Source organism: Neoarius graeffei, chromosome 24 (assembly GCF_027579695.1).
Source record: "Neoarius graeffei isolate fNeoGra1 chromosome 24, fNeoGra1.pri, whole genome shotgun sequence".
NCBI lineage: Eukaryota > Metazoa > Chordata > Actinopteri > Siluriformes > Ariidae > Neoarius > Neoarius graeffei.
In genome coordinates this window covers 32,336,143-32,356,974 of record NC_083592.1, presented here as the reverse complement: position 1 = coordinate 32,356,974, position 20,832 = coordinate 32,336,143, and the positions used below count along the sequence as shown (strand labels likewise).

The 20,832-nt window shown below is 45.0% G+C and overlaps 1 protein-coding gene across 1 annotated transcript in view; it reads left to right on the top strand.

Moving 5' to 3' along the window:
* The window catches only part of LOC132872834 (tetratricopeptide repeat protein 16), a 29,212-nt gene extending 10,937 nt beyond the window's left edge, over positions 1-18,275 (top strand). Inside the window, exons 8-13 of the mRNA XM_060907929.1 lie at positions 452-729; positions 3,378-3,519; positions 4,920-5,085; positions 17,303-17,439; positions 17,582-17,732; positions 17,973-18,275. Of these exons, the coding sequence (XP_060763912.1) occupies positions 452-729; positions 3,378-3,519; positions 4,920-5,085; positions 17,303-17,439; positions 17,582-17,732; positions 17,973-18,137 (1,039 nt within the window). The 3' untranslated portion in view covers positions 18,138-18,275. The remainder of the gene's footprint in view (positions 1-451; positions 730-3,377; positions 3,520-4,919; positions 5,086-17,302; positions 17,440-17,581; positions 17,733-17,972) is intronic.
* Positions 18,276-20,832: the final 2,557 nt, after the last annotated feature.

The following is a 20,832-nucleotide window of genomic DNA, read 5'->3' as shown; positions in this document are numbered from 1 at the left end:
TTATTATTATTATTATACATACACATTCCTTTTGGGGGTTCAACGCATCTCTCTCTTTCAAAATTCTCTCAAAACCTTCCGCATTTAACAAAGCAAACCTGGCGGCCATGTTTGTTTACAAATTGGCACAGTCACTCGCTAGCGTGGAAGTTTTACGTCTCTGGCGTGTGACCTCATGTTGTCGTGACCGCCATGCAATATCGTTAACCATATTCAACGCTAACTCTCCACTGGATAGAGTGACGTAATATACGTAGGATAAGCGATAGATATGCTAACAATATTGCATGCTATCAAACCAAATGAATGAAACCCGCGAGAAAGGAATAGAACATGTTTTTATCCCATCGTTCCTGTATGTATAATAATTTCCAATAACAGCATTGCCCTGTTACATTTTATTTCCTATACATATTATTATTGTATATCTTCCAAATATGTCTCTTCACAGAGGGATACTGTATCGCAGACTGAAAGACTTCACTGCTGCCATAGAGGATTTGATGCTTGCTGTGGAGTTCAGTGATGATGGAGCAAAACATCCTGAGAGAGAAAACCCTGAGGAGTCTAAGGCTCTAGAACAAGATGTTCACATCCAACTAGTGCTTGCTTACAACGATTTTGCGGTCCACTGCTTCACGCAAGGCTTCTATAGCGAGGCCACCATGCTTCTCACCAAAGCTATCCATGAGCAGAGAGATGAGAGTGGGCTCTTTATTAACCGAGGAGGTATGAGTAGAGGAGAGCTCACAGCGCATTTAGACTTTATACATTGTTCTGTATATCGGCTGTAGATGAAGTTCATCTCATTATCTCTAGCCGCTTTATCCTGTTCTACAGGGTCGCAGGCAAGCTGGAGCCTATCCCAGCTGACTACAGGCGAAAGGCGGGGTACACCCTGGACAAGTCGCCAGGTCATCACAGGGCTGTAGATGAAGTTAATGTTAAATGATAGGCTTTTCAAACTGAAAAGTGTTTTCTGATTTAAACCAGTAGGAAAGTTCTCAGTCGAAAAAATTTATTTGATGTTCAGTATTTTACAATATATTTTGCTTTAATGCAAGAATGTTTGGACAATACATTATAATATACCCTCACCGGACACTTTAATAGGAACGTGTTCTTGATTCTAAGATTCCTGTTCTTGGCTGGCAGGAGCGGAACCCTTCCGCTGTTGCATGTTGAGATGCTTTTCTGCTCACCACGGTCATAAAGAGTGATTATATGAGTTACTATATCCTTCCTGGCAGTTCGAAACCAATCTGGCCATTTTCCTCTGACCTCTCTTCTCAACAAGACATTTCCACCCACAGAACTGCCGCTCACTCAATGTTTTTTGTTTTTCGCACCATTCTGTGTAAACTCTAGAAACCATTGTGTGTAAAAACCCCAGGAGATCAGCAGTTTCTGAAATAATCAAACCAGTCCATCTGGCTCAAACCAACACCCATGTCACAGTGAAAGTCACAGAGATCGCAATTTTCCCCATTCTGATGTTTGAAGTGAACATTAACTGAAGTTCTTGATTTGTATCTGCATGATTTTATGCACTGTGCTGCTGTCAAGAGATTGCCTGATTAGATAACTACAACCCTGATTCCAAAAAGTTAGGACAAAGTACAAATTGTAAATAAAAACGGAATGCAATAATTTACAAATCTCAAAAACTGATATTGTATTCACAATAGAACATAGACAACACATCAAATGTCGAAAGTGAGACATTTTGAAATTTCATGCCAAATATTGGCTCATTTGAAATTTCATGACAGCAACACATCTCAAAAAAGTTGGGACGGGGCAATAAGAGGCTGGAAAAGTTAAAGGTACAAAAAAGGAACAGCTGGAGGACCAAGTTGCAACTCATTAGGTCAATTGGCAATAGGTCATTAACATGACTGGGTATAAAAAGAGCATCTTGGAGTGGCAGCGGCTCTCAGAAGTAAAGATGGGAAGAGGATCACCAATCCCCCTAATTCTGCCCTGACAAATAGTGGAGCAATATCAGAAAGGAGTTCGACAGTGTAAAATTGCAGAGAGTTTGAACATATCATCATCTACAGTGCATAATATCATCAAAAGATTCAGAGAATCTGGAAGAATCTCTGTGCGTAAGGGTCAAGGCCGGAAAACCATACTGGGTGCCCGTGATCTTCGGGCCCTTAGACGGCACTGCATCACATACAGGCATGCTTCTGTATTGGAAATCACAAAATGGGCTCAGGAATATTTCCAGAGAACATCATCTGTGAACACAATTCACCGTGCCATCTGCCGTTGCCAGCTAAAACTCTATAGTTCAAAGAAGAAGCCGTATCTAAACATGATCCAGAAGCGCAGACGTCTTCTCTGGGCCAAGGCTCATTTAAAATGGACTGTGGCAAAGTGGAAAACTGTTCTGTGGTCAGACGAATCAAAATTTGAAGTTCTTTATGGAAATCAGGGACGCCGTGTCATTCGGACTAAAGAGGAGAAGGACGACCCAAGTTGTTATCAGCGCTCAGTTCAGAAGCCTGCATCTCTGATGGTATGGGGTTGCATTAGTGCATGTGGCATGGGCAGCTTACACATCTGGAAAGACACCATCAATGCTGAAAGGTATATCCAGGTTCTAGAGCAACATATGCTCCCATCCAGACGACGTCTCTTTCAGGGAAGACCTTGCATTTTCCAACATGACAATGCCAAACCGCATACTGCATCAATTACAGCATCATGGCTGCGTAGAAGAAGGGTCTGGGTACTGAACTAGCCAGCCTGCAGTCCAGATCTTTCACCCATAGAAAACATTTGGCGCATCATAAAACGGAAGATACGACAAAAAAGACCAAAGACAGTTGAGCAACTAGAATCCTACATTAGACAAGAATGGGTTAACATTCCTATCCCTAAGCTTGAGCAACTTGTCTCCTCAGTCCCCAGACGTTTACAGACTGTTGTAAAGAGAAAAGGGGATGTCTCACAGTGGTAAACATGGCCTTGTCCCAACTTTTTTGAGATGTGTTGTTGTCGTGAAATTTAAAATCACCTCATTTTTCTCTTTAAATGATACATTTTCTCAGTTTAAACATTTGATATGTCATCTATGTTCTATTCTGAATAAAATATGGAATTTTGAAACTTCCACATCATTGCATTCCATTTTTATTTACAATTTGTACTTTGTCCCAACTTTTTTGGAATTGGGGTTGTACATAAAGCAGCAGGTGTATGGGTGCAACTAGTAAAGTGGCCAGTGAGTGTAATTCATTTCCATTTAGGTTAATCATGCTGTATGTGTTTTGGAAATCAATCACTTTTATTTATTTCAGATCAGGTTCACCTGCCAAAACCATTGCTCAATTTGTATACCCATAACCATATTTCTCTTACTTCAGACTGTTTCTTTAGGCAGAAGGAGTGGCTTTTTGCCCTGGCTGACTACCAGCAGGCTGAGGAGTTGGACCCCCAAAATCCATCCATTTGGTTTCGTCTGGCTGTTATTCACAACACACTGGGACTGCACAGTTATGAGAATCTGTATGTTTACCTGATCTATTAGCATATTGCACATATCATCTTAAACACAGCGTTACTAGCTTTGTTTATTAATTTTTTAAAAAGTGCTGTTAATTTAATTAACCATATACCACAGCACTGTTGACTTCTCAGTTCCGGATTAATTTACAGTAACAGCAGCTCTGACAGTAGTGTGGCAGTAATTGAACTCAAGTATCTATTAATGCACTCGTTCTAATACTTTATCATTTCTATCGTAATAGTAATAGCTAATTCAACAGGGACTTGTATGGCCCATATAAACCAATTTTTTTTAATGTGTAATTGTTAATAATGGTGATGTTGTCTGTGAGGAGACATTTAATTAACATTTATGGAAAGAGTCTCCAGTGTGGCGGCACGGTGGGGTAGTGGTTAGCGCTGTCGCCTCACAGCAAGAAGGTCCGGGTTCGAGCCCTGTGGCCGACGAGGGCCTTTCTGTGCGGAGTTTGCATGTTGTCTGCGTGGGTCCCCTCCGGGTGCTCCGGTTTCCCCCAAAGACATGCAGATTAGGTTAACTGGTGACTCTAAATTGACCGTAGGTGTGAGTGTGAATGCTTGTCTGTGTCTATGTGTCAGCCCTGTGATGACCTGGTGACTTGTCCAGGGTGTACCCTGCCTTTCGCCCGTAGTCAGCTGGGATAGGCTCCAGCTTGCCTGCGACCCTGTAGAACAGGATAAAGCGGCTAGAGATAATGAGATGAGATGAGTCTTCAGTGTCAGCATTATTCTAACAGACAGAGGAAAAGTTGCTGATTTAGGTTTTCTGAAATAAGAATGTCTTTGCACTTTACACTTTCTGAGTAAAATCAATCAATCAATCAATTCATTCTCTGTACTACCTGTCCATTGCTGGTCGTGAATTGAGCTGGAGCCAATCCCAGCTGACATTGTGCAAGATGCACGGTTCACCCTGGACAGGTTGTCAGTCTATCATGGGGCTTCCTAGTGGAATGACAAGCTTAATTATTTTGTTTGGTTTACTTTAAGAAATATAAAGGAAAGACTGGTGAGGGAGCAGCTTTATAGCTTCTATAATTTAAGTGACAACAGCAACTAATTTCTTTTGCCAGTGTTCTTAATGTCATTTTAAGAAATCATAAATAACAATGTCATTATTTAATCAATAAAAAAGGTTAGTATTGGCAAATTGCTGTGATGTAAAAGGAATAAAACACGTGTACATGTAATTATTGGGAAATAATCAACTTCATGGTCGTAACACATTACGCCACCCTGTTGGTGACAGTACACCCTGTCGTGTTGGAGTCCATAGGCCGGTTAGTATTGAGAAGCTATTGAAATATTATACAGTGACTATTGTACATTCAGTGTGGCATTTATTATGGAACTTGTGGCTTATTCTTGTGTACCATATTTAGGAATTTTCAGGAGGCAGCAGACAAGTTTTCTGTGGCCATTAAGTACAACCCTGGAGCAGCTCAGTATTATGGGAATCGGGCTAAGGCTCTCAGCAGAATGCAGTGTATGGAGCAGGCCAAGCAGGATGCTGTTTGTGCTCTCGTCTTACATCCTGTTAATGATGAGGCAAGTTCATCTGCACCTGTTCATCCATGCAGAATGAAGAATAAGCATGCAAATTAAAGAGCACAGTCTGTAATTGGCTAGTGGCACAATGCATGTAAAAACAGCAAAAAAAACACTATTGTTTTTTTTTGTTAATGTGAACGTTCAGACTTTCAGCTTTATTGCAATGGTTGGTTTGTTCATTCATGTTTATCCAAAGCAACTTACAACTGACACAAGATGCAACTGAGCAGCTTAGGGGGTTACAGGCTTTGCTCAAGGACCCAAAAGTGTCAGGGTGGTATATGAACTCTCAACCTTCTGATGAGTAACCTAAAGCCCTAATCACTGAGCTACCATAGCATAGTTAGATGGGAGGGCACACATGGGCATTGGTCTTACACAGTGGCTGTTACTGTAAAAGTTCACACACCCCTGTTGAAAGTACAGGTTTATTTCATGTAAAAAAGCTAATACACCAGGGTAAATTATCCATCCATCCATTATCTGTAGCCCCTTATCCTGTTCTACAGGGTTGCAGGCAAGCTGGAGCCAATCCCAGCTGACTATGGGAGAGACGTGGGGAACCTGGACAAGGCGCCAGGTTATCGCAGGGCTGACACATAAACAAACAACCATTCACTTTAGAGCCACCAATTAGCCTAACCTGCATGTCTTTGGGGGAAACCGGAGCACCTGGAAGAAACCCATGCAGACACGGGGATAACATGCAAACTCCACACAGAAAGGCCCTCGCCAGCTGCTGGGCTCAAACCCAGGACCTTCTTGCTGTAAGGTGACAGTGCTAACCACTACACCACCATGCCACCCCAGGGCAAATTACATCAGATATTTTTCCACCTTGAATGTGATATACCAAACAACAAAATTCAACTGAAAAACCAGGACAGAAATAAAAACATTTTAGGGGAAAAAAAAGAAAAAGAAATAACTGTTAGGACTAGGACTGTTTTGGCCTCTAGAGGCCGCTGTTATTTCCTTTTCATGTCGTGTTCATTTTGGCCTCTAGAGGCCGCCACTGTTCCTGTGTTTTGTGTTTGTGTTATTGCCTAATTATCTTCACCTGTGTCCTTAATTAGTTTGTCTATTTATACCCCTGAGTTCAGTCCTCTTGTCACGGAGTCTTTGTGCTGTTATGTTTATCTCCAGTTTCCTTTGTACTGTGTTTTTTGATCTTCTTAGCTTTTGTATTTTTGCACTTTGCTTTTCTTTTGGTTTATACTCTTTGGTTTTTTTTTGTCTTTTGTTTTGCCCTGTATATAGTGTATATAGTTTAAATAAACCTTTTGATTCTTTTTCTACTTCCGCCTCACGCCTCTGCATTTGAGTCATCCCCCTGGTGGCCTAGTGGGGGTTTGCTGGATTATCACACCAACGAACCAGGTTCGAATCCCAGCAAAACCCTAACAGAAAGACTCCGTCATGACCGACTCAGCAGAGGCTGCTTCAACTGTCTACCCGGCCAACCTTCAGGGAATTATGGCAGCTTTGACACGCTTCGGAGCGACCATGGACGCTCATGGACGTACGCTCACCAGCCAACGTGAGGCCCTCGCTCGCCACGAGGAACTGCTTCAGCAAATTGGGAAAACCCTGGCACAGCTGACATCTCTGCCTGCATCTCCTGCTCCTGATCCAGTTCCTGCTCCTGATCCAGCTCCCACTCCTGCTCCAGTGCCTCCTGCAATGCTGCCTTCTTCACCTCGCGAACCCAGCCTTCCTGCACCACAGAGGTATGACGGCAAGCACAGTGAGTGCCGAGAGTTCCTTACCCAGTGTCAACTCACCTTTGAGCTTCAGCCTACCACCTACACTACGGATCGCCGCAAGATTGCCTTTGTGATCACCTTATTAGCTGGTAAGGCGCGAGCCTGGGCTACTGCTATCTGGCAAAGACAGGGACCTGAGTGCTTTGATTTCCAGCTGTTTTCTGAAGAGATGCTTCGGGTCTTCGATCAGGCAGACATCAGTACCGACGCAGCCCGAAAGCTCATGTCCATCCGGCAAGGAGGAAGCGTCGCAGATTACGCCATCTCGTTCCGAACACTCGCAGCAGTAAGTGGATGGAACGAGACTGCCCTGGTGTCAGCCTTCCACCATGGTCTGTCTGACCCCATCAAGGACGGTCTGGCCTCTATTGGATGCCCAAGTGACCTCGAAACCCTCATCTCACATGCTATTCGTCTGGACAACAGGATGAGAGAACGCCACCAAGCCTTGAGCCCCCCCAGCCTCCCTACCTCTACCTGGAGACCGTCTACCTCCTTCAGTGACTGTCCAGAACCCATGCAAGTGGGTCGTACTCGCCTCTCCGCATCTGAGAGGGAGCGCAGAAGGAGGGACAAGTGCTGCATCTACTGTGGCAAGCCTGGTCACTTCCGAGCATCATGTCCCGAACTCTTGGGAAAAGGACCGCCCCGTCCAGCCGAGGGAGGGTTGTGACGGGGCCTACCCTCTCTCCCGGACTCCCTGGCCAAGGAATCTACATCCCGGTCTCCATCTCCTGGGGTGAGTCTGTCCACTCTTGTCAAGCTTTGATAGACTCAGGGGCGGCTGGGAACTTTATGGATATTCACTTCGCCCAAAGCATCAATATTCCGACTGCACCTCTTGAAGTCCCACTGTCTGTGTCTGCCCTCGATGGCCAAGCGTTAGGTGATGGAAGAGTCACCCAAGTTACTTCTCCAGTTTTCCTCCAGTCTCAAGGTCACAAGGAAGAAATATCCCTGCACCTGATTCCTTCACCTGAGTTCCCAGTTATTCTAGGCCTTCCTTGGCTTACTCGCCACAACCCTCGCATAGACTGGGTAACAAGCCAGGTTGTGGAATGGGGCCCTGCATGCCATGCCTCTTGTCTGCTCTCTAGCTCTCCTGTGTCTCCTGCCGAGCCCCCTGATCTCACCGAGTTATCTCAAGTTCCCACAGAGTACTGGGATCTCAAGGAGGTATTCAGCAAGAGCAGGGCCGCCGTTCTTCCTCCGCACCGGGCCTACGACTGTGCCATCGACTTGCTCCCTGGGACTACCCCTCCTCGTGGCAGACTGTTTTCACTCTCTCAGCCAGAACGCAAGGCCATGGAGGAATACCTCAAAGATGCCCTGGTCTCTGGGTTTATTCGACCCTCCACTTCACCTGCTGGAGCCGGCTTCTTCTTTGTCGGCAAGAAGGATGGGGGGCTCCGACCATGTATTGATTACAGGGGCCTGAATAAGATCACTGTGCGCAACCGATATCCCCTTCCGCTGATGTCCACAGCTTTCGACCTGCTCCAAGGCGCCACCGTCTTCACCAAGTTGGACCTACGGAACGCATACCACCTCATCCGTATCCGACAGGGAGACGAGTGGAAGACTGCCTTTAACACCCCGTCTGGGCACTACGAATACCAGGTGATGCCCTTCGGACTCACCAACGCACCAGCTGTTTTTCAGGCCCTAATCAACGACGTCTTAAGGGACATGATTAACCTATACGTTTTTGTCTACCTCGACGACATCCTTATCTTTTCCAAGACCGTGCAGGAGCACCGCCACCATGTCCGCCAGGTTCTCCAGAGGCTGCTACAGAACAATCTGTTCGCCAAGGCCCAGAAATGCGAATTTCATGTTCCCGAGGTCTCCTTTCTGGGATTTATTGTACGGACAGGCCAACTCCAAATGGACCCTGCCAAGACCCTGGCCGTCCGGGATTGGCCTACTCCCAAGTCCGTTAAGGAGGTTCAGCGGTTCTTAGGATTCGCTAACTTCTACCGCAAGTTCATCAGGAACTTCAGTTCTGTGGCAGCACCCATGTCAGACCTCACCAAAGGGACAGGTGGATCTTATGGCTGGTCTCCTCAGGCAGAAAAGGCGTTCAAAGACCTCAAGGACCGCTTCTGCACGGCACCCATTCTGGTTCTCCCGGACACCTCCCAACCATTCATCGTGGAGGTGGACGCCTCGGACAGTGGTGTCGGCGCGGTGCTCTCTCAACGTTCGGAAGGAAAGCTGCACCCCTGCGCTTACTTCTCCCACCGCCTGAGTCCTGCTGAGTCCCGGTACGATGTGGGGGATCGAGAACTGCTAGCGGTCAAACTGGCCCTTGAGGAGTGGAGGCACTGGCTGGAGGGAGCACAACATCCATTCCTGGTTTGGACTGACCACAAGAACCTGGAGTACCTCCAGCAAGCCAAGAGACTGAACCCTCGACAGGCTAGGTGGGCCCTGTTTTTCAGTCGGTTTGACTTCACCCTCTCATACCGCCCCGGCTCCAAGAACACCAAACCTGACGCACTGTCCAGACTGTTCTCTGCCACTAACAGGGAGAATGAAGTCGGGCCTATTATCCCTGTGTCCCGGATTGTGGCCCCTGTCCGCTGGGGTATTGAGGAGGCTGTCCGACGAGCCCAACGCCAGGACCCCGGTCCTGGGACGGGGCCACCAGGCCTCTTGTACGTCCCACATCAAGCCCGGGCCAAGGTTCTCCAGTGGGGTCACTCTTCCCCTCTCACCGCCCACCCGGGAGCTCGGAGGACCCTGGACTTCCTGAAAAGACGCTTCTGGTGGCCTAACATGGAGAAGGAAGTAAGGTCATTTGTCCTGTCCTGTGAGGTTTGCACCAGAACCAAGAACCCACGACAGCGTCCCCAGGGTCTCCTGCATCCTCTGACCATTCCCCGGCGTCCCTGGTCCCACGTGGCAGTCGACTTTATCACGGGTCTCCCTGAGTCACAAGGTAACACGGTCATTTTGGTCTTAGTTGACAGATTCTCCAAGGCCTGCCGCTTCATACCACTGTGCAAACTCCCCTCTGCTCTTGAAACTGCGAAACTTTTGTTTAATCATGTCTTCCGAGTCTTTGGTCTTCCACAGGACATCGTCTCAGACCGAGGGCCCCAGTTCTCCTCCCGAGTGTGGCACGGGTTCTGCAAGGTCATCGGAGCCACTGCCAGCCTCTCCTCTGGGTTTCACCCACAGTCCAATGGTCAGACGGAGAGGCTCAACCAGGACCTGGAAACCACCCTGCGAGGCCTGGCTATGGATAACCCGACATCGTGGAGCACCTGGCTGCCATGGGCGGAGTACGCCCACAACACCCTGCAGTCATCGGCCACCAAGCTGTCGCCATTCCAGTGCCAATTCGGGTTCCAGCCACCTCTGTTCCCGGACCAGGAGGAGGACGCGGGGGTGCCCTCGGTCAACCAATATGTGAGACGGTGTCGCAAGACCTGGAGCAAGGTCAGGAAGACCCTCATACAGACCTCCAGAACCAACCAGACTCAGGCCAACCGCCATAGAAGACCTGCACACGCTTTCCGCCCTGGGCAGCGTGTTTGGCTGTCCACTAAGGACCTTCCACTGCGGGTGGAGAACCGCAAGCTTGCTCCTCGCTACATTGGCCCCTTCAAGGTGGTGCGCAGGGTGAACCCTGTCTCCTACCGGCTCCAGTTGCCCCGGACTCTGAGGATCAACCCCACTTTCCATGTTTCCCTGTTACGGCCCGTACTGACGTCTACGTATGCCCCTGCCCCTAGGAACCCCCCACCCCCCCGCATCTTCCAGGGGCAGACTGTGTTCACTGTGAATCGCCTGCTTGACTCCCGCCGGGTCCGCGGCGGGTTGCAATATCTGGTGGACTGGGAGGGCTATGGTCCTGAGGAGCGCTGCTGGGTTCCTGCTCGGGATGTCCTTGATAAAGAACTATGTCGGGACTTCCATTCGGCCCATCCGGATCGCCCTGGGAACGTCAGGAGACGCTCCTAGAGGGGGGGGTCCTGTTAGGACTAGGACTGTTTTGGCCTCTAGAGGCCGCTGTTATTTCCTTTTCATGTCGTGTTCATTTTGGCCTCTAGAGGCCGCCACTGTTCCTGTGTTTTGTGTTTGTGTTATTGCCTAATTATCTTCACCTGTGTCCTTAATTAGTTTGTCTATTTATACCCCTGAGTTCAGTCCTCTTGTCACGGAGTCTTTGTGCTGTTATGTTTATCTCCAGTTTCCTTTGTACTGTGTTTTTTGATCTTCTTAGCTTTTGTATTTTTGCACTTTGCTTTTCTTTTGGTTTATACTCTTTGGTTTTTTTTTGTCTTTTGTTTTGCCCTGTATATAGTGTATATAGTTTAAATAAACCTTTTGATTCTTTTTCTACTTCCGCCTCACGCCTCTGCATTTGAGTCATCCCCCTGGTGGCCTAGTGGGGGTTTGCTGGATTATCACACCAACGAACCAGGTTCGAATCCCAGCAAAACCCTAACAATAACCTGATTGCACCAGTGTGCACACCTTTTTATGGGCATGTGACTGTGCTCAGAATTAACCTTTTACATTCAAACTATGGTAGTTATATGTTGGTCAAAAAAACAAGACAGCTTATCACCCTAAGAACACCACTGGTAAAGCATGGTGGTGGCAGCTTCATGCTATGCTCCCAATGCCAATCTATTTTGGCACAAAACCTGCAGGCCTCTGTTAAAGATAAAGAAAAATTTCACCTTCCAGCACGATGATGACCCAAATCACAAATCCAATTCAGCAGTGAAATGGCTTCAGAGGAAGAAAATCAACATTTTGGAATGGCCCACCCAGAGCCTAGATCGAATTCCTACTGAAAACCTGTCGAATGACTTGAAGAGGGCTGTGTACAGGAGATCTCCTGGCAGTTTGATAGATCTGGAGCATTTTTGCAAGGAAGGGTGGAATAAACTTGTCAAATCAAGATGTACTCCATTGGTAGACTCTTACCCAAAAAGATTGACTGCTGTATTACAAGCAAAAGGTCAACAGGAGACTGGAGTGCACCGCTGGCAGAGGAGCTAAATTGCTTCTTTGCTCGCTTTGAAACACCTCAGCAGCACTCATCTGCTCCAGCCCTGCCCCCACCACCACACAGTTCGTACATCACCCCATTCACTGTACAGGAGCACGATGTCAAACGGGTGCTCCTGGCAGTGAACCCCAAGAAAGCTGCCGGCCCAGATGGAGTACTTGGTAAGGTGCTCAGAGCATGTGCCCACCAGCTCGCCCCTACCTTCACCAGGATCTTTATCCTCTCCCTGGCTCAGGCAGTCATCCCTCCCTGCCTAAAATCAGCTACAATAATCCCGGTGCCGAAGAAGTCTCCCATCACCAGCCTGAATGATTACCATCCTGTGCCCCTCACTCCGGTAATCATGAAGTGCTTCGAGAGACTAGTTCTTCAGCACATCAAGGACCACCTCCCCCCAGACTTCGACCCCGACCAGTTCGCATATCGCGCGAACAGATCCACAGAGGACGCCATCGCCGTAGCTCTACACTCTGTACTGAACCACCTGGAGCAGCAGCAGAGCTACGTCCGCATACTCTTTGTGGATTACAGTTCTGCTTTCAACACAATAATCCCGGACATCCTTATCAGTAAACTGGACACTCTCGGCCTCCCCCCTCTCACATGTGCCTGGATAAAGGACTTTCTTACCAACCGGCCCCAGACTGTGAGACTTGGCCCCCACTTCTCCACCCGCACGTTGAGCACCGGCTCTCCACAGGGCTGTGTGCTGAGCCCCCTCCTGTACTGCCTCTACACCCATGACTGTAGTCCGACCCACAACAACAACAACCTTATCGTCAAGTTTGCTGATGACATCACAGTGGTCGGACTCATCTCAAAGGGAGACGAGGCAGCCTACAGAGAGGAGGTCCTGAAGTTGGCAGCCTGGTGTTCAGAAAATAACCTCGCTCTGAACACCAAGAAAACCAAAAAGTCATTGTTGACTTCAGGAAGCACAGCACCAACCTAGCCCCCCTCTACATCAACAACGAGTATGTGGAGAGGGTCCACACCTTCAGGTTTCTCGGCGTCCTCATCTCTGCCGACATCTCCTGGTCAGTAAACATTACAGCAGTCATTAAGAAGGCTCAGCAGCGGCTACACTTCCTGAGAGTCCTCAGGAAGTACAACCTAAACTCCAACCTGCTGCTGACCTTCTACCGCTCATCCATCGAGAGCCTGCTGACATACTGTATTACAGTATGGTACGGCAGCTGCACTGCTGTAGACAGGGAGAGGCTCCAGAGGGTAGTTAAGGCAGCACAGAAGATCATTGGCTGCCCTCTCCCCTCCCTGATGGACATTTACACCTCCCGCTGCCTTAGCAGAGCTAAGAACATTATCAAGGACAGCTCCCACCCTGGCTTTGATCTGTTCGACCTGTTGCCCTCAGGGAGGCGCTACAGGTGCATCAGGACAAAGACAAATCGATTCAAAAACAACTTCTTTCCAAAAGCCATAACCGCCCTGAACTCAGATATGCTCTGACTTTATAGTCTATTTATTTTACTATGTGACTCTCTTCGTGCAATAATTTATAATGTGCAGTACTTTATAAGGTGACTCTCTCTGTGCAATACTTTTATAATGTGCAATACCTCACTCCATAATGTGAAACACAACACATTCACCTCAGGACTGTGCACCTTACACACAGCACATACACCTCAAGTCTGTGCACCTTACCTTACCTTGCAATACTTCATAATGTGTAATATTTTATTTTATAATGTGACTCTCTCATGCAATAATATATAATGTGCAATACTTTATAATGTGACTCTCTCTGTGCAATGCTTTATAATGTGCAATGAGCAATACCTCACTCCATAATGTGTAACACAACACATACACCTCAGGACTGTGCACCTTACCCCCCTTACACCCCCCCCCCCCCCTTTTATTTATTTATTTATTTATTTATTTATTTTTTCCCTTCCTCTCTCTCTCTCTGTCTCTACACGCTGTTTGCACTGTTATTGGAGATGCTTTAATCTCATTGTACATGTGTATAGTGACAATAAAGGCATTCTATTCTATTCTATTCTATTCTATTCTATTCTTTAACAAAGTATTAGTTAGAGGGTGCACATACTTATGCAGCCGAGTGTTTGTAAGCTTTTTCGTTTTCTTTTTTCCTAAAACGTTTCTATTTGTTTTTCACTTTTTCTTTTTTTGTTTTGTTGCTATACCACATTAAAGTTGGGAAAAGATTGGACATAATTTATCTTGAGCTCTTTCTTTCTTTCTTTCTTTCTTTCTTTCTTTCTTTCTTTCTTTCTTTCTTTCTTTCTTTCTTTCTTTCTTTCTTTTTTACATCACACAAACCTGCAATTTTAACAGGTGCTGATAGACTTTTTATATCCACCTTATTTACTGTATTTAACAGTCTCCTTTTACAACCCCGATTCCAAAAAAGTTGGGACAAAGTACAAATTGTAAATAAAAACAGAATGCAATAATTTACAAATCTCAGAAACTGATATTGTATTCACAATAGAACATAGACAACATATCAAATGTCGAAAGTGAGACATTTTGAAATTTCATGCCAAATATTGGCTCATTTGAAATTTCATGACAGCAACACATCTCAAAAAAGTTGGAACAGGGGCAATAAGAGGCTGGAAAAGTTAAAGGTACAAAAAAGGAACAGCTGGAGGACCAAATTGCAACTCATTAGGTCAATTGGCAATAGGTCATTAACATGACTGGGTATAAAAAGAGCATCTTGGAGTGGCAGCGGTTCTCAGAAGTAAAGATGGGAAGAGGATCACCAATCCCCCTAATTCTGCGCCGACAAATAGTGGAGCAATATCAGAAAGGAGTTCGACAGTGTAAAATTGCAAAGAGTTTGAACATATCATCATCTACAGTGCATAATATCATCAAAAGATTCAGAGAATCTGGAAGAATCTCTGTGCGTAAGGGTCAAGGCCGGAAAACCATACTGGGTGCCCGTGATCTTCGGGCCCTTAGACGGCACTGCATCACATACAGGCATGCTTCTGTATTGGAAATCACAAAATGGGCTCAGGGATATTTCCAGAGAATATTATCTGTGAACACAATTCACCATGCCATCTGCTGTTGCCAGCTAAAACTCTATAATTCAAAGAAGAAGCCGTATCTAAACATGATCCAGAAGCGCAGACATCTTCTCTGGGCCAAGGCTCATTTAAAATGGACTGTGGAAAAGTGGAAAACTGTTCTGTGGTCAGACGAATCAAAATTTGAAGTTCTTTATGGAAATCAGGGACGCTGTGTCATTCGGACTAAAGAGGAGAAGGACGACCCAAGTTGTTATCAGTGCTCAGTTCAGAAGCCTGCATCTCTGATGGTATGGGGTTGCATTAGTGTGTGTGGCATGGGCAGCTTACACATCTGGAAAGACACCATCAATGCTGAAAGGCATATCCAGGTTCTAGAGCAACATATGCTCCCATCCAGACGACGTCTCTTTCAGGGAAGACCTTGCATTTTCCAACATGACAATGCCAAACCACATACTGCATCAATTACAGCATCATGGCTGCGTAGAAGAAGGGTCCGGGTACTGAACTGGCCAGCCTGCAGTCCAGATCTTTCACCCATAGAAAACATTTGGCGCATCATAAAACGGAAGATACGACAAAAAAGACCTAAGACAGTTGAGCAACTAGAATCCTACATTAGACAAGAATGGGTTAACATTCCTATCCCTAAACTTGAGCAACTTGTCTCCTCAGTCCCCAGACGTTTACAGACTGTTGTAAAGGGAAAAGGGGATGTCTCACAGTGGTAAACATGGCCTTGTCCCAACTTTTTTGAGATGTGTTGTTGTCATGAAATTTAAAATCACCTCATTTTTCTCTTTAAATGATACATTTTCTCAGTTTAAACATTTGATATGTCATCTATGTTCTATTCTGAATAAAATATGGAATTTTGAAACTTCCACATCATTGCATTCCATTTTTATTTACAATTTGTACTTTGTCCCAACTTTTTTGGAATCGGGGTTGTGCAAAGTTAAGTCAGTGTATGTATAGATTCACATATTTTTCATTTATGCATTTGGCATTCACCTGTACAAATCGACTTAAATATGAGGCAAAATCCAATCCAAGCAGCTGAACAGTAGAAGGTTGAAAGCAGCAGTCTTCAGTCTTCTCCATAAAGCTTTTCAGCTAAATGGAAGCCACAATTAATAGTTTTTAAAAGACTGATCAATTAATTAAACAAGCTGCTTGTAGATAAGATTAATGACCCATTGCTCAGGGGCTTAATACTGTCTGGCAGCACTGGGATTTGAACTCACCACTAAGATACCCACATGTAAAATATGTTCATTGATCAAAACTCACCACTTTAATCCCCCCTCATAACAGCCTGCTTGAATTAGTTTTTGTCCTAAATCTCGTCTTAAGAATTTTTTGTCCATAATTTTTAATACATTTCTGGTAAAAGTAAAAAGCCATCGACTGAAGCATTTTGAAGCACTTCTGTGGATGTGAATATTTCTAAGATGCTCCTGTGTACTTCAGAGTTCATCCTATTGCTGCAATTGGTCTCCTCATCATCAGTAACGACAAGCAATACAGTTTCGCTGGCAGTCAAACTGCCGATGTCACCATGCTTCACAAATGAGGTGGTATGCTTTGGATCATGATCATTTTCTTTTTTTTTTTCCCTCCAGACTTTCCTCATTCCATCGCTCGGGTACAGATAAATCTTTGTCTCATCTATCCATAATATTTTGTTCCAAAACTCAACAGGTTTTTATGTACTTTTTTTTTTTTTCAAAAAGCAGACTGGCCTTTTTATTCATAAGGCTTAATATTTTGGCTGTGTGGCCTTTAAGGCTTAATGTTTTGGCTATGTATATAAGTGATTTATTGTGATTTTCCAGCCTTAAAAAGGTCTGCTTTACTTTAGTCCTTATGTTGAAAGACAACATAAATAGAATCCAGATTCAAACTCCACATCTAGAAGTAATGCTCGACCTTCATTTAGCTCTGTTGTGTGAGGACTATGAGGAGCCAAATGCTCATTTACTCTTCATCCTCTGAAAGAAGAGGGTACAAAAGAGCTACAGTATATGAAAAGTATGGTTCATCCAATAGAAATGTTCTTAAATTAAGTTGGCATTTTATATTTTGGCCTCAAAGACATTGCTGGATTTCAAAGTAAGTATAGATCCAAAGAAAGTGGTGTCACTGTCCAATTATTTATGAACTGTAAATATGAACTAATGCATTGAGTAAGGACTTTTTTGAGTACTGGCATGGCATGTAATGTTATGTGAAAGTATATTATTAAACACTGAAGAGCAAGATGGAGCATTCTTGGTTAATCGAATGGAAAAAAGAGAAAATGAAAGCAAGCTGTATGCAGATGAAATGTGTATCAAATGTGTTATGTGGTGTGTGTTATTCTGAATGTCTGTGGTCAGCTCGTCCCTCTGCTGCTCAGACTGTTCCCAGGCTGCTCTCTGTCAGATGTCATATCCAGTGACACTGCTCAAACCGTCAAAGTTCAGCTGATGGATCGGATCCAGACCTGGAAACGAGCAGGCTTTCCTGTGTCAAGGTGGGAACCGGTTTTCTTTGGTTTACACGAGCATATTCGCACTTAACTCACAGAATTGTTACTGTATTCTGTGCCACCGTGGCATCATTCACTGTGAACTGTGGTTACCTGTATTCGCTAACTGCTGCCTCCACATTTTCAGGCTGTCCAAGAAGCTTGAGAGGATGGTCCTCAGACACGACACTGATAGCCAGTCGGAAACAGACTCTGAAAGTGCCTCAAGCAGGGAGCATGTGGAAGTGAGATTTAAACCTGTTGAATACACTCAAGATCCAGTCAGGAGCAAGGAAGAGGTATCCCTACTGAATGACCAGCCACTCATCTAACTGTCAGAAATGGAAATTAAATAAACACTGCCTGTGTCTACTCAGTAGCACAGCTGTCTTGTTAAATTACAACAAATTATTTCCATTCCCATTTATATTTGTTATGCTAACTGGATACCCATTGAAGATGAGAAAATATAACTGCCATTCATTTTAACAACTGTTCCTACATATATTACTGGTAACTGCAATTATTTGTTGTACCAGGTGAGTGAAGTGGTGAAGAAGCTCCTGCATCACAGGCTGCCTCTAAGTTACACCGGACCTCGCGTTGCTCCGCTTTGCATTAAACACAACTTAAAGCCGACTGCTTGCACTTCTAAGCGTCCATACTCCTGGAGGAACTTTGGAGGCATGGGCCTTAATTGTTGATGACATCCCTGAAAGTAGAATTAAGTTACACTGGCTCACATAAAATGTCTTATGAGTCTTATGGCTGAATTTAACCTCCAGTTATTATGATGGAGCTGGATGCATCCAGTGAGATTATTGTAGTGTCCAGATGGTTATATTTCATTGTATTTGATCTGCAGATGGAGTGGCACAGTGGTGTAGTGGTTAGCACTGTCGCCTCACAGCAAGAAGGTTCTGGGTTTGAGCCCAGTGGCTGACGGGGGCCTTTCTATGTGGAGTTTGCATGCTCTCCCCATGTCTGCGTGGGTTTCCTCCGGGTGCTCCGGTTTCCCCCACAGTCCAAAGACATGCAGATTAGGTTAATTGGTGGCTCTAAATTGACCGTAGGTGTGAATGTGAGTGTGAATGGTTGTTTGTCTCTGTGTGTCAGCCCTGTGATAACCTGGTGACTTGTCCAGGGTGTACCCCGCCTCTCGCCCATAGTCAGCTGGGATAGGCTCCAGCTTGCTTGCGACCCTGTAGAACAGGATAAGCGGCTACAGATAATGGATGGATGGATGGATGGAAGTTAAATATATGTAACCAAAGATGGTGCAGTGATTAGCACTGTCGCCTCACAGCAAAAAGGTTCTGGGTTCAAAGGTTCTGTAGTCTTTCTATGTGGAGTTTGCTTATTCTCCCCATGCCTGCATGGGTTTCCTTCAGGTGCTCCAGTATCCTCCCACAGTCCAAAGACATGTAGATTAAGTCAACTGGCTCCTCTAAATTGCCCATAGCTGTGAATGTGAGTGTGGATGGTTGTTTGTTTCTGTGTTAACCCTGTGATAGATTGAAAGAAAGAAAGCACAACTTTATTCATCACACACTTGTGAAATTTCCTCTCTGCATTTAACCCATCTGAAGCAGTGAACACACACATGAGCACACACACATACCCAGAGCAGTGGGCAGCCATGCTAACAGCGCCCGGGGAGCAGTTGGGAGTTAGGTGCCTCACTCAAGGGCACCTCAGCCCAAGGCCATCCCATATTAACCTAACCGCATGTCTTTGAACTGTGGGGGAAACTGGAGCACCCGGAGGAAACCCACGCAGACATGGGGAGAACATGCAAACTCCACACAGAAAGGCCCTCGCCAGCTGCTGGGTTCGAACCCAGAACCTTCTTGCTGTGAGGTGACCGTGCTAACCACTTACACCACCCTGGTGACCTACCCAGGGTGTGCCCCGCCTCTCTCCCGAAGTCAGCCGGGATTGACTTCAGCTTCTTCCACGACCCTGACGGACAATCAGTATAGATAATCAATGGATGGAAATATATGTAACCTGTAAAACATGTGTCATAGCAATGGAAACAGCATTGCTTCCCACATCAAGTAACACAGAGTTTCCTACAAACATGGCCGCTGAGGCCTACAACACTAACCGTCAAGAACTCACTCATGTTCATGTTCGCCTTCATTCTGATAGCACACACCTGGACTCTATTATGCAGTCACAGTCTATAAGGACACTCATTTCACCAGTTCATTGTAGAGTATGTACTCATGTACCTCATGGTCTCTTGCTATTGTATTTATGCTTACGACTATGTTTCTGCTTTCTGATTGCTGTCTGTGACTTTTGCCCATGTAATTCAGTTGACACATCGCCTGACCTCTGCCTGTTTCTTCACTCTGATACTGCTCCAGGTTTTGGATTTGTTTGCTTATGTTAAAATAAATAATCTTAACCTGCAACTGTCACATCTCTGCTTCATGAAAACATGTAAGGCTACGGTCACACTACAGCTCGTGATGGGTTCATAAATACTTGGCGATGAAAAATTGGTAGCAGCGCCACCAGTTGTACGATGCACGGCGAATGTTCTCCAGGCTTCACAAGTTACATGCATTGAAATTTGGTGGCGATGTTTTGATCAGCAAACTTAGCAGCGAATACACGCAGGTGGGTTTGGGAATATTTTCCGGAGTTCGGCGAAGCATCGCACCAAATACCTCATTTTCATCGATAACCCATCGCAAAGCATCATGAGCTGTAGTGTAACCGTAGTCTGAGGAATGTGCTGTTATAGAAAAATTGATCAGAATAGTGACATGCTGTTATTTTACAACACATCTCAAAGTGTTTTATTTTTCGTATACAACAATTTACCAAGCATAATAGTTTTTTCTTCAATTATGTAATATCATGTTGCACTTTTGATCCATTTATAGTTACTTTTAATAGTATGGAACATCTACAAAATAAATTAGCTCCTGTTATCACTATAAGATCTATAAACAGTTATTCCCTCATCAGCCTCTCTTATTTTCTCTTGAATTTAATATGACTAAAAACACATCTTGTCATGTTATCCAAAAACCACAAAACTCCTGAAATTTCCCATGGTGGAAAACTTACTGACTGTTACCAAGTGCTCACAATCAATACTTTGTTTATTAACAATTTTTAAAAATGAGATTATTATTTGTCTTAGATTAGGTGGAGCATCTGCCATACAAGTTTCTGTAAACGAGCTGTTATTCTCAAAACAATCATGTATTAGAATATTAGAAACAGATATACAGTATATTTTTTAAAAAAGAGGACAAAGACAAACCAGTTCATTGTAGATGGATTTTATATACTGAACATTTTGTTGTGCAAACTGAGCAAAATAAATGAAATGTGCTCCTCGTACAGCTGCTGTGGCTATAACAAAGCTGCACAGTG